At 34.3% G+C, this 14,369-nt stretch overlaps 1 protein-coding gene across 1 annotated transcript in view; it reads right to left on the bottom strand.

Moving 5' to 3' along the window:
• CCDC178 (coiled-coil domain containing 178) overlaps positions 1 to 14,369 on the bottom strand; it is a 366,636-nt gene that overhangs the window by 234,355 nt on the left and 117,912 nt on the right. Inside the window, exons 13-16 of the mRNA XM_004273779.2 lie at positions 9,535 to 9,597; positions 8,225 to 8,386; positions 6,546 to 6,659; positions 2,230 to 2,375 (exon numbers count right to left, since the gene is read on the bottom strand). Coding sequence (XP_004273827.1) covers positions 2,230 to 2,375; positions 6,546 to 6,659; positions 8,225 to 8,386; positions 9,535 to 9,597 — 485 coding nt within the window. The remainder of the gene's footprint in view (positions 1 to 2,229; positions 2,376 to 6,545; positions 6,660 to 8,224; positions 8,387 to 9,534; positions 9,598 to 14,369) is intronic.

Here is a 14,369-nt window from a genome sequence, read left to right as displayed (position 1 = left end):
AAAAAGTGGTTAAAACAATACTGCAAAAATAAATACGCTTTAGAAATAACTTCCAGACTTGATCAGTAACCCAGAATCTAGAATAAGCGGAGCTGCAAAAGCTCAGCAGTCTTATGTTACCCACATTCATTTTCATCTCTACTGGTATGGAAAATTGAATCATTTGCACAGTTAGTTATAAAGGCAGCAGGACTAAAATTTTTGGGGGGCTAAAATGTTAAAGTGCTTTGAATATAATATCTCATTTAATACAACAACCACCCTATTAAAGAATAATTATTTCAGCCATCTAACAGATGAAAAAGCTCAACTTCGGTATTATTAGCTTGTGTAAGCTAATTAGTAAATGACAGAACCAGAATTCAAATCCAGTTCTGACTACCTCTATTTGTTTCAGCAGCTCAACACAAAGTACTCATTTTTTTCCCCTCTCTCTACTATGGCTGTTATCAGGAAATTTGAAAACATGACTCTAGCCACACTTTTTAGATGGGTGTCTCTCCTTTTAAATGGAATAAAGTCCTTCCCTTTCATCTGTCTTGCCTCTGTTTTTTCCACTTCATCACTCGTACTAACAACATCCATAATTCTTATGAGATGTCCTATGTAAGCACTCACTAATATCAACATTGACACTAGGTGAAAGTATCAGTAGATTATTCCTAGTACAGTTAATCTTCAGTAATCTTCCGTTCCAGTCCTAGTTTAGGGAGTCAATATGCACAGTCAAAAGAGCACACACTTTGGAAGAGGACAAACCTAAGCTGGAGTAGCTCTACCACTAATTAGCAGTGCAATTCTAATCATTTAATTTCCCTGAGCCTCTGTTTCTCTGGCATTCATGTGGGAATGTTATGACAGGATTTAAGAATTCACTGTGAGAACTGGATGAGATAGGTGCTTAGACTGCCCACAAAATGCCTGGCACACTAGGAAGTCAATCAATCTTAGCTTTAAATCTTACATGACACTGTCCATCATCACTGTTAATAGATTTGTAAATGATACACAGTGTCAGCTATTCTTTTTCTCCTCTTCCAGGGCAAAGGCAGAGTTTGGTCAAGTTTAGGGATGGAATTGATTCACTGGGACATGGTGACTGTTCTTGCCTGAAAAGCAATATAGTCTAGGCACAGGATGGAAGAAAATGTAAGAATTGAAATGGTAAGAATCCTGGAAAAAAAAAATTCATCAGCTCCTGAACAAAATATAAGTTTAGTGTAAATTATATAATTTCAGGCTTATCCCTTTGAGTCCCCAAATATTCTTACAGATATTAAACAATATGGATACATATCTTTCAAAGTAATATCAGGTAATATCTTCCCTGATATTCTGTATATGATATAGTAATTTTCAGGTAAAGCTGTATGATCATTTTGAAAGTAAATTTTGTAATAAACTTAAATAAAAAATAAAATCCTGTTGTAATAGCTAAACAAATCCTTGTTGAGTTCATTGACTTGACTCCATTAAGATACATGGTATTAGATTGTGCATAACTATTTTTCTGACACTTTATCCCTCAAGTGTTATGATTTTGCTAATACTGTATTAGCCTTCTATATTTAAATCAGACCATCATTCCTAAATGTGACCAATGCATATTCCTCCAGTAGTCCTCCAAATCCTGTTCTCAATGTATTATAAAATAGGAAATACTCAATAGGAAGAGTATGTAAGTTCTAAGTGGGGGTCTATGGATACAGTAAGAGTCTTAAAGCATGATTATTCTCAAAGTGAAAGGCCTTTGTCAGGTATGCCCCAGACGAATGAGGGGACTGTATAAGAGGCTTTTGAAGACAATTAATGTGAATAAATTACATGAGGTTTTATAGAATTTCTAAACTCTTACCTCAAAACTGTTATCAAAAAAGGTTGGGTGAAAAAATATATATTATTAACCATGTCATATAAGTGAAAAATGCTGAAATTAGTGGGAGAGGTTATGAATTTCATAATGAATAAAAGTTCTTATGCTTGGAAAAGGAGAAACATTAGCAGTTATTACAATAAGAATAAACCCAGAGGAGCAATGAAAAATGACAGCAATTTATGATTATGTTTTTAAACCAAAATTATCAAATATCACATGTATATTTCATATCAAATCATGATAGAAAATATGGATCATTTGAAGAATAAATTTTAAACATGGAAATTTGATCACACCTCTTTTATAAATGATATATTAAGCATTTAATATTTTGATAAATTTTAAGTACTTACTTTAAACAGTCAAGTGTGTGGTCAAAAACATTCTTTTCCTTTTGTTTTTCTTCTAAGTCTTTATTCAATTGATTTATTTTTGCATGATAAATACCTGTTTTACTTTTAGTGGTCTCTATTTCTTTGAAAGTTATTGAGCATTTATCCTGAAAAAAAAAATTCAGGAATATTTTAAGTACTAGGATTTTCAAATCCTTGCAATTTAGAAACACAAATACTTTTGGCCATGTGAACAATTAAAAGCAAATAGTACTCTCTTATCAATATAAGTAACAACTTAGGTTTGTGTTCTCTTCTCTTACATCTGATGAGGTTTTCTAAAAGATGGGTTATAACTACCTAGTCTCTCTCCCCGCCCTTCCTCTCCCTCCCTCTCTACCCTGCACTAACTTGTCTCCCCTCCCACACACATACATGCACAACCGAAAGGCATGTCTCTTAAGATGCCAGCATGTGGTCATGGGTTATCAAACATGTACACTAAAGGCAGGCAAGGATATATATTGTTCTGATGTTTAAGAAAAAGGAGTCAATGTTTAATACCAGCACAATTCCCCAAGGCTGGCCAGTCCAATTCCAGATTGGAGATTTGATTTTGTATCAATTTTTGCATGATCCCTTCGTAACTGTTGGTGTTTATGTTGACGGACTGATTCACTGACTCACTGAAGGTTGTTTTTCCCCACGTCTCGCACTGCTTCTAGCTGGTGCTGCTCTCCCAGTGGATTTCACAGTCTCAATTGCTCCCGTTGCTCCTGTTTTCCTCCAGTTTTCCCCATGTGCTTTCTAATTCTTTCTCTATTCTTACAGATTTCAAGAAGAAAGAATTGGTAATCTTTTATACTTATTTTCCTATAAAAATCTTCTGTTTGTCCACGATTTGGAAAATTGAGTACTGTATTTGAATTTTCATATCATCCCTTCTTTTCTTTTTTTTTCTGGAACTTCTGGAACTCTTCTACTAATAAATGGGTTTTTTTTGGTTGGTTTGTTTGTTTGGTACCAGAAGGTAGTTGAGATGGCTGACAAGGATTCTTCAGTGGGCCTACTAGGATATTATGTTATTTCTGGGAGAAAATTCAAGCAAACAAAAAGTGTGAGAAGGCACAAGTATGGGTAAAAATAAGTAGGAACAAATCAGAGAGGATGGGCAATTGTGGGTACAGCACGCTATCACGAAACCTGACTTTTCGTTCAGATTCCATAACGCATTCAGTAATACTGTTTAGCTTGGCCCATGACTGAAATGCTTACACACAGTAAAAGATAAAATTATTTGTCTAACTTAGGTTCTTAGAAGGTAGAAATGCTGGTGTAGTGTTGTTTATATACCAGTCAACATAATGAGGACTTAATAAATGCTATTAATGATGTTTGCAAGTTTCTTCAGGATGGGGTTCCATAGCATGACACACAAGGCATTGCCTGTCTCACTAGCTTCATATATTTGCACTCTTATAACTCTTAGAACTCTGGTCATACCAAAGTGCTTGCAATTCCACAAACACATAGCATTCTCACATGATCTCCTTGCTTTGCAAACACAAGGTCTGTTTCTAAAAAGCCCTTACTTCATTTCTTCAAGTTAAAATTTATATAATAATAATAATAATAATGCTAACAATTATTGAAACCAATAATTTCAATAATTGGAAACCATTTGTTGAATTCAACCATTTGTTGAATGCTTCCAGTGCCAATTATTCTTTTAGTCTTTTTGCGTATATCATCTCTGTTCTCTAAACATCACGGCAAGGCAAATATTCAACCTTCAATTTCTCCATTAGTAATTATCATTCTTAGACATCACCTCCTCTGAAAAATCTTCCTGGATGCCCTTGATTCAGCTGCGTTTCCTCCTTCTTGACTCTTCCCACACCATTACACCATTGTCGTGGCTCTGCTCACAATGTATTAAGGCTGTCTGTTTCCTTGTCTGATCCCCAGCAAGATGATGTGTTTCTTGAGTGAACCAACTTCTTCTTTTACTTCTCCAACTCCAGGAAATTCCAACAATGTTTAAGACATTTTAAGTACTCAGTAGTAATTGGAAAGACATCAATTTGAAGGACAAACAAAAGAAAATGAACCCTTCTTCTCTAACCCTCAAACTCTTAGTAACTTCTCTAATACTGAGCATACACACAAAGTATTCAGCCATGTTTTTCATTGGAATTTATTTATATTTGTTAACCTTTGGAAAATTTTAGTTACTATTTTAGCAAATATTCAGATGTGGATATAAGAACTGTGGTGGCATTCCACTGCAGTCTTGAACACATATGTTTTATCTTTTGTGACACATGTTACAAGTAATTTGTCATCAATAACAGCAGTGTGCTGGGTTGTAAGAGCTGGCCTGAATGTTTTGTTCCTGATATTAATGGATTTATTTTTAATGTTTCATAATTAAGTATCATGTTTGCTGGAAAATACTGGTAGACACTATAACACATGTTATTAAGGTATGGATGTTTTCATTATATATCTAGACAGTTAAGAGGTTTCTTAAAATAAATCAGTGGCTTTCAAATTTTATCAAATATTTTAGGCTAACTGTCTTTCACTTGTGTAAATGCAGTGAATTATATTAGTACACTTGCTTATGCTCAATCATCTTCACATTCTTCAAAGGAATCTTATTTTGTAAAGTACAGTATTTTTAGCACATTGTAAAATTCAATTCACTGATATATTTAAGATTTTGTCATCTATGTTCATAAGTGAGATCACCTACAGATTTCTTACTTATGCTAATATTCTTCAGTTATGATTTCAGGGTTATACTTTTATAGAATAAATTTAGAAGCTTTCCATGCTGTCTTATGCTCTCTGCCTGGTTTTGTGGGGAGGCCTATAAAGCATCTGTGCTTGTTCTTGCCGTTACTGGTAGAGTTTAGACCAGTTTTATTGTTATTGATCCATTTTTGTTATTTTTTTCTCTTCACCCAGTTTTCATCATTCGTATTTCAAAAATAAATTATATACTTCATCAAGATTTTAAAACAAATTGCTATGCAATTTCATATATAATTATGTCTCTTTTAATTTTTATCATGGCACGTTCTTTTTGCCTTTCATAGATATGCCAAGTATTTTTAGTTCTTCTTACCAAAATAATTTATTGGTAATACCAAATTATAATGTTGGCCCAGTCCATAAATTTTGCTTTATAGTTTATCATCAGTCACTTGTAATAAATGGTAATTTGTAATTTTAAATATTCCTTAACCCAGAAGTAAATAAAGAAAATGTGATTTAAAAAACATTTCCAGTGGTCTACATATTTTTTCTTTCTGCTATATTTTTTGTTATTGAGTTCTGATTTTACTTCACTGAGGTCAATAAAAGTAACCTGTATGATTTGACCAGTATAATGTAATGGTCAGGAGCAGAGCTTCTAGTGACAGATACATTGAATTAACAAGCTGGGTGAAACTGAACAAGTTAATTAAAAAACAATGCATCAGATTCTTCAACTGTAGAATGCAGATAATAATAGTACACTCTTCATAGGGTTATCATGAAGATGAAATTAGTTAATAGGTCTGAGCACTTAGAACAATGCCTGACATATAAAAACATGCAAAATATTAGTATCTGTTATTATTATACATATTATTTTCCTTGGTAATTTTAAAAAATATTTCTTTTGTGGCCCTGTACAGGGTCAACTTTATTTAAAGGATATGATTACACCTCCATCTCATGGCCCACAAGCTGTCCACTAACAAATCATATTGGTGTTACCTTTAAAATATATCCAGAGGATAGCAAGTTAAAGAAAATGGACTATCTCTACTTTCCCATATCCAATGATTCTCTAAAGTTAGAATGTTAGATGTGAGGATTTTAAGGGAGTAAATATTTCTAAGTTGGAAAAAGCCCTGAAGTCCTTTGATATATAGCCATTTGTTCATGCCGCCTACATACCAGCTTGAGGGTAACATTTAGATGTCAGATATTAACAAATGTTTCAATCTGTACATTGGTCTCATCTTCAGAATCATGGTACTATCTCAGACACTACAAATCCCTATCTCTACTTTGTAGGAAAGGTAACAGGAGGATACACTATACCAGTGGGAAAGACACTGTAAGAGAGAAAAAGAAGACACAGAGACTGTGTGTGTGTGTATGTGTGTGTGTGCGCGCACATGCACACGCGCCCATGTGCATGCATGCATGCAGAATCAACTTAGTGCTACCAATTAGAAATGAGAGACATCCACCTAAAATTAAATTTGCTGGCATAGTTTTCATTGAGATGAAAAGGTTGTAAATTCAAAATTATTTTTTGACATTAAATTTCTTACCTCAGTTTTCATTAATGCATCCTGGGTTTTCTTCCCCTTTCTTCGTAATTTTTTCTTTGTTTTCTCTACATTTCTTTTAACATATTCTTTCCTCTCAATTATTTCACCTAGTAACTATAGGACATTTAGAAATTAAGATGTGCAACATTTACCATCCAATTATCTTGGTTTAGACCAGATAGTTCCCAAGCAACTATTTTAATAACAACAACATATATTTTGGTATAAAAGGAAAGGAATTCACCACACATGAATTACAAAAACATACTAGGATATCCATAATCCCAATATTCAATTTGAATTACCCAAGAAAATAAAAGTCTAATCAATTTTAACTAAGTAACAAAAACTAATAAACTCACATAGAAATAAATTTTCCTCACAATATTTAAAATATTTTAACCAAAATTAAAACTCCAAATTTTCAGCAATCATTATAGAAAGTGTATGAAAACTTACTCTTTCAAGGAGTTTATGTTAAATTAATAGTTCTTATGATTTATACACTATTAAAGAATAATAAAACAAAAATGATTACTGCACTACAAGAAGGTATAAAACAATGGCTATTATAAAATAGGAAAAGATAGAAGTTATTAATCTTTTCTGGAATTCATTATCATACTCAGATGATTACACCAAGGCTTTGATGCAATTAATAAACTCCTATCATTAATGTAAGGAGGAGCCATTATTAAAATCATTTATATCACTAGGTGTTAGTACTGGTTATATATTCATTACACGAGCTCTAGGATAAGCATTTACAAGCCCCGAGAAATACACTCAGAATTTGCTGTTTCCATGGTTTATGGCATTGTACAAGTGGCTTCATGCAGGTAGGCCCAAATTTTCTCATGTCTATGTTACAGATAAACTCTCTCTTGCCTACTTCAGAGAGATGCTTTGAAGACCAAAATAAACATTCGTAATAGGAAAACTTTGAAAATCACAAAGTTTTTAAAATAATGAAATTTTGAAAATTATTAAAGACTAAGAATATAAAGTTACATCATCATTTGCAAAGAAAAAAAAAAAAACCCTGTTGCCAAAATGGCCCAAATGAATATACGTACATCCTCCCTGCAGCCAAGGACAAGAATGTATAATTCCTACCACACCTTCTAATTCTCCAAAAGACTAATGATATGATGTATGCATATTTTTCTTTGGGAAGGGCTAGTAATATCAGTTACTGCCATAAACTTGTTGTTTTGAAAATATTTTATTAACATTTGCTTTATTTTTCATCCTAGCTGTCTTAACTTCATTTACATACATCAAAAATTTACCACGAAAATGTCAAGATGCATTATATTCTATATTTGAGCAAACGTAGCTTTGGAATTTTATTAACAAGCAGTGAAGACTTTGAATTAAATTTACTACAGTGGGTAATCATACCAGATAAATCACTACTCACCCATTTGAAAACTGCTTTTCCTAAGTACTTTCTAAGATAAAGTGTCGAGTTCTAGGTAATAGCGTTAATAACCTTGCTATATAATTCCACTGTAGATCAGTTGTGTGGTCATAAAATAGTTACTTATTTTGTCCATGCTTTTGTGTCTTCCTATGTGAAATCATAATTTTCCAAATGATAATGTAAAATCGCATAGATGATTTATTGACCTGAATATTCCTGCAAATTAGTTTCTGGATTAATTATAAATGCTTACATCAGAATGTTCTTCGTGGCAAGTTCTGAGTTTTACAGCTTCTTCTTCTAGTTTAAGCAGTGGTATCTTCGTTTTTGCCAGTGCTAAGGCATATATTGCTTTCTTTCTCATAAGATCCTGCTTCTCAAGTGCCTGCTCTTCTTGAAGGGAAAAGAGTCTTTTCTGCCAGCAAAGATTTTTAAAATGATTCATTGTTATTAATTACCTAAACATTTATTGAGACTCTATCCTGTGCTGGTCAGTAATGTCTAAAAATGAAAACAATAAATGCCACCATAAAAAAGCAATAGGTACGAATATAGCATATTTAAAAAGAACAGAGGTAATATTACAAAAAATGAGAGGAAAAAATTTAATAGACAATAAAAATCAGATATCCTTAAGTACTGGAGGATAATAAGGTTAGATGGCACGTTAATGACAAATATTGAAATATATGTAATTCCTGCATTCTAAGACCAAATAAAACTAATAAACAAGAAGTTAATAACAAACTATTAAGCAAAAAGGATTGGAAGATTATGGAATTATTGGGCTTATCTACAGAGAGAAATAAATTAGGGAATTTGGCATTTTCAAGCATACAGAATTAGAGAGACACTGCTTTTATATGTTTGAAAATATCAAATTTCGCAATAGAAAAAAATCACAAAATTTGTGTTTGCCTCAAAAAGGAACAGAGGTGCAGATAATCTCAAATAATTTTTAAAATTAACACTGTCTTAGACTGTTTTGCCTCTTGATTTTATTCTTTTTATAGTAATGGTTTCAAATATTTATGTATTTCTGAAGGGGAGGCAGTCTATAAACATGCCAGTGTTCAGAACACCCAATCTAGGTCCCAAAGGATATGCAGGTGGTAGATAAAGATTTTTTAAAAAGTAAAATTGATTTTGCTAGTTATAATGCTTTAGTTTCAAAATCTTTATATAGAAATATCATAGCATGTTTTCTTTTCAGTCTTAAATAAAAGAGTCCAATTGAAAGACATTAAAAGTAAAGAAAACATGACATCATCACAAAGCAAACTAAAGAGACACTTAGGAATAAGATCCCACTGCCCTTTTACTAGGCTGGCAGAAATTCCCATTAAACCACAAAATGAGATATGTATATGAGAGGTCAGTTTCTTTATGCATGATCAGACACTGCTAGTCGTACACAGAGGGCAACTGTCATCAACTAAGGAGAGAAAACTGCTGGCTTGCAAACCAAGTAGTGAAAAGATGCCTCATTACAGGCAAATTTAAAATGCTACGTAAAATGAAAATTAAAGGAAGAATAAAATATTGAAACCAAATTGGGATTACCTGAATCATCATTCCATTAGCCACTTCACTTCGAGTGAGTTTTTTCAAGAATTCTTCTCTGCCCTATATATTATCAAATTTTTTAAAAAGGAGGTTTTATTTATAGAATATCAAAAAACATTTTAAAACAACTGCTAACATAAAATGCATTTTACTTAGGTTAAAACGAAGAGTAAACTGCTCATTACAAATTGAGTGTTATAATTTTTTATAAATAAACCTGATGTTATCTGAGGCAAAATTAGTAAGTGCTACAAGACCAGGAAATAGAATACAGAATTTCCGTTCAATTTAGTTTGTATTTTATAATCCTGAACTGAAATACCGAAGTAGGAAAATAAAACAGGAAAAACTAGATAGTCTTCAATCCTTCTTTTAAAAAACTATCTGTTTGTTTTTAATACTATTTTCCAGAATGAACATATTCAATTTTGAAGGCAAGGTAAATTCAAGTTTAAAGTTTGCAAAATATGATCAGATTCTAGCCATGTGGCTAGAAAAATTTCTTTTTTTTCCTTTCTTATTTTAAAAAAATCATTTCTTGAAAGTTAGTGGGCAAAAAATATGTGGAAAAATCTTCTCTTTTGCTATTTGGATAGAGAGTCTTAAATTCTTCATAGTTGTACTTTATATCATCACAAAACCAGATTTGGAAATAACTCAAAAATTTCCTTCTGCTTTTAGAATTACATCTTGGAACCTCTTAGTGAGGGAGGAGCTGTCTTGGATTTAAGCTGTCCTCCATATTCAAAAGAGATGTATAGCTTTGTAAAGAAGAACAGTGGAGGCTGAGAAATGTCTCTAAAATTCCTACTTCATTACTGAACCCCTCATCATATCACAGAGTCTACACAGACATTATAAAGAAACAAGTCAGTAAGTCTCTCCTACAGCCCTTCCTTTTCTTAGTATAGCAACCCATCAAAATTACACTCTCCTAAAGTAAAAAAAGTTACTCTCCTAAAGTAAAAAAAGTAACTTCAAAGAAAGAAAGAGGAGATAAAGAAACTATTATCTTTAAATATTACTTCACCTAAGGACATACCTAAACCTAAAACCAATTTATACAATGATGTATTTTGATAATTTAAAAGAAATTAGTTGCCTTTTAAAAAAAATAGATTTTTAAAGGAGTATAATTGCTTCACAATACTGTGTTAGTTTCCATTGTACAAAAAAGTGAATCAGCCATATGCATACATATACCCCCATGTCCCCCCCCTCAAGCCTCCCTCCCACCTTCCCTATCCCATCCCTCTAGGTGGTCACAAAGCACCGAGCTGATCTCCCTGTGCTATGCTGCTGCTTCCCACTAGATAACTATTTTACATTTGGTAGTGAATATATGTCGATGCTACTTTCACTTCACCCCAGCTTCCCCTTCCCATCCTGTGTCCTCAAGTCCATTCTCTAGGTCTATGTCTTTATTCCTGCCCTGGCACTAGGTTCATCAGTACCAATTTTTTTTTCTTAGATTCCATATATATGTGTTAGAATATGGTATTTGTTTTTCTCTTTCTGACTTACTTCATTCTGTATGACAGACTCTAGGTCCATCCACCTCACTATAAATAACTCAATTTTGCTTTTTATGGCTGAGTAATATTCCACTGCATATATGTGCCACATCTCCTTTATTCATTCATCTGTCAATGGTCATTTAGGTTGCTTCCATGTCCTGGCTATTGTAAATAGTGCTGCAATGAACATTGGGGTACATGTCTCTTTTTGAATTATGGTTTTCTCAGGGTATATGCCCAGTAGTAGCATTGCTGGGTCATATGGTAGTTCTATTTGTAGTTTCTTAAGAAACCTGCATACTGTTCTCCATAGTGGTTGTATCAATTTACATTCCCACCAAAAATGCAAGAGGGTTCCCTGTTCTCCACACCCTCTGCAGCATTTATTGTTTCTAGATTTTTTGATGATGCCCATTCTGACTGGTGTGAGGTGATACCTCATTGCAGCTTTGATTTGTATTTCTCTAATAATTAGTGATGTTGAGCAGCTTTTCATGTGCCTCTTGGCCATCTGTATGTCTTCTTTGGTGAAATGTCTATTTAGGTCTTCTGCCCATTTTTTAATTGGGTTGTTTGTTTTTGTGATATTGAGCTGCACGAGCTGTTTGTATATTTTGGAGATTAATCCTTTGTCTGTTGCTTCATTTGCAAATATTTTCTCCCATATTGAAGGTTGTCTTTTCATCTTGTTTATGGTTTCCTTTGCTGTGCAAAAGCTTTGAAGTTTCATTAGGTCCCATTTGTTTATTTTTGTTTTTATTTCCATTACTCTAGGAGGCGGGTCAAAAAAGATCTTGCTGTGGTTTATGTCAGAGTGTTTTTCCTATGTTTCCCTCTAAGAGTTTTATAGTGTCTGGCCTTACATTTAGGTCTTTAATCCATTTTAAGTTTATTTCTGTGTATGGTGTTAGGTAGTGTTCTAATTTCATTCTTTTATATGTAGCTGTCCAGTTTTCCAAGCACCACTTATTGAAGAGGCTGTCTTTTCTCCATTGTATGTTCTTGCTTCATTTGTCGTAAATTAGGTGACCATATGTGCGTGGGTTTATCTCTGGGCTTTCTATCCTGTTCCATTGATGTATATTTCTGTTTTTGTGCCAGTACCACACTGTGTTGATTACTGTAGCTTTGTAGTATACTTTGAAGTCTGGGAGCCTGTTTCCTCCAGCTCCATTTTTCTTTCTCAAGATTGCTTTGGCTATTCGGGGTTTTTTGTGTTTCCATATGAATTGTAAAATTTTTTGTTCTAATTCTGTGATGAATGCCATTGGTAGATGAATAGGGACTGCACTGAATCTGTAGATTGCTTTGGTAGTTGCCTCTTCTAACATGACAACAGATACAGTGGTTTTATCAAATAAACATGTAATAATGGAGCCAAATTAAAAATGCCTCTACAGACTGGAAAAAAATACACTGTATTCCAGAATAGAGTGTTACATTTGAACTTTGTCTGAAAGTAACTGAAAAATGTGTGTGTGTGTCAAGGAGATGAGTTGGGAAATAGTAAGGCATGAAGATGAAATGATAAACTATCAGCTTATACATAATCTTTAAAGCCATAGTAAGAAAATTAATGAAGAATGTTAAGCAAGGTGTCTGTTGCAAAACGGTCACTCTGATTGCAATGGGGATTAGTTTGTGTTTCCTTAAAATTCATTCATTCATCCTTTGAAGTTTTGTTTTTATAATTGTCAGTAAGAGAGAAATCTATTGTTTAAGTGAATTCAAGTCCTTGAACTTATATAAATTAACATCGTTCAAGAAGAACTTGTGAATATAAGGCCAATAAAAACTGTAGGCAGTATATGAGACATTATAATAAAATAGACCAGAAGTCCAAAGGTGCAAGAGTAAAACAATTGCATTTCTTTAAAAAGAAGGGAAAGAGTCCCTTGAAATTTTGAAACCTGTATTTCTACACAAAACCAACTCAACCTATTACCAGTGGACAAATCTGCACTCTCCATCAGAAAAACATCTGGAGTTTCACTCTTTCCTCTCAGGGAACTCTTTCAAGCTCTGTTTTCTGCCATGCCCCAAACCTCTGTGACTCAGAGAGCAAGGTCAAATGACTGGTCACCAAAACGGAAAAATAGCTGTTACTTACTGCTTGGGCTGCCAATTTCAACTTCCACCAGCCACAGGGAGCATTTCCAGCCAGATGCTCAAGGCCTTCCTTCAGGACTATCGCCTCCCTCCCACTTCCTGGAAGTCTGATTGGTGCACTGGCAAGATGCTGGGAAGTCTGCCAGTTCCTAGGAGAACTACTGACTTACCATGACCTTCAAAACATCCTAGAACACGCCAAAGAGTGATATAAGGTGATCTCTGATGGTCACAAGTCTCAGGCCACACAGTGAAATATCTGAGCGAGGTGACTTATTTGTCTTCCTGTTCTGTTGTCACAGGCAGCATTCTCTGTAAAGCTGACTCTGAGGTGGGGTTTGGTATGCAGGATTCTTATTAAGGAGTGCAGCTGGAATCAACTCCTGTTGGACTGGAGCGGGGACCAGTGGGAAGACAGGGAGAAGATCAAGGACTGGGCAGAAACATAGGCTGAGCTGCAAAGCAGCCCAACAACAACCTCAGTCAGCTCCATGGGGAGTCCTGGAGCAAGAAGGGGCCTTCAGCTTTGCCCCAAGTCAGACCAAGGTGGCAAGGCTACTCCTCTATTTATCAGTCGTTGGATATGAGCTGTCCCAGGAAGGGGAATGACCTTAAGCAAAGTGACTTAACTGATTCCTGAAGTAGAATCTGGGCAGTTATGTCCACTAAACAATACATATATACATCATGAATCCCCTTGATAGAACTACTATTAGTGCTACTAAGACTTATGACTAAAGTATTATACCTGCCTACTATGTAGAGTTACCTTGTTTCAACTTCATAATGAAATCCATGAAATCGCTATTATTGTCCCCTTTTGCAAATGGGAAAACTGGGACAGATTATATAAATTGCCAAAAAGCAAAAAGCTAGCACACATTGGAAGCAGGATGCTAATCCACACTGAGAGCCCAGGGACTTTATCTCATTGACTTAGGATCTCAGTGACACCTGGATACCTAGGACCCTTCAACATGAGTGGAATATTTAGTGTAGAGCCTTCTGACTCTCATGTCCTTGCAAAGTCTGCCTTTCCATGAGACTTTCCAGGCAACAGGATTGTTAGATTCTGTAACTCAGCCGCCTATTCCACAGAGAGAGGAATGGAACAGAGACTTTGTGTTCAAGAGGTGCCAATCTGCCAGTGATGCCATAGCTGGTTCTCAACCAGAATCTGCTAAGAAGGTTATGAACACTGGGGAT

This window comes from Orcinus orca, chromosome 15 (genome assembly GCF_937001465.1).
Source record: "Orcinus orca chromosome 15, mOrcOrc1.1, whole genome shotgun sequence".
Classification (NCBI taxonomy): domain Eukaryota; kingdom Metazoa; phylum Chordata; class Mammalia; order Artiodactyla; family Delphinidae; genus Orcinus; species Orcinus orca.
This window is presented reverse-complemented; position numbering and strand designations above follow the sequence as displayed.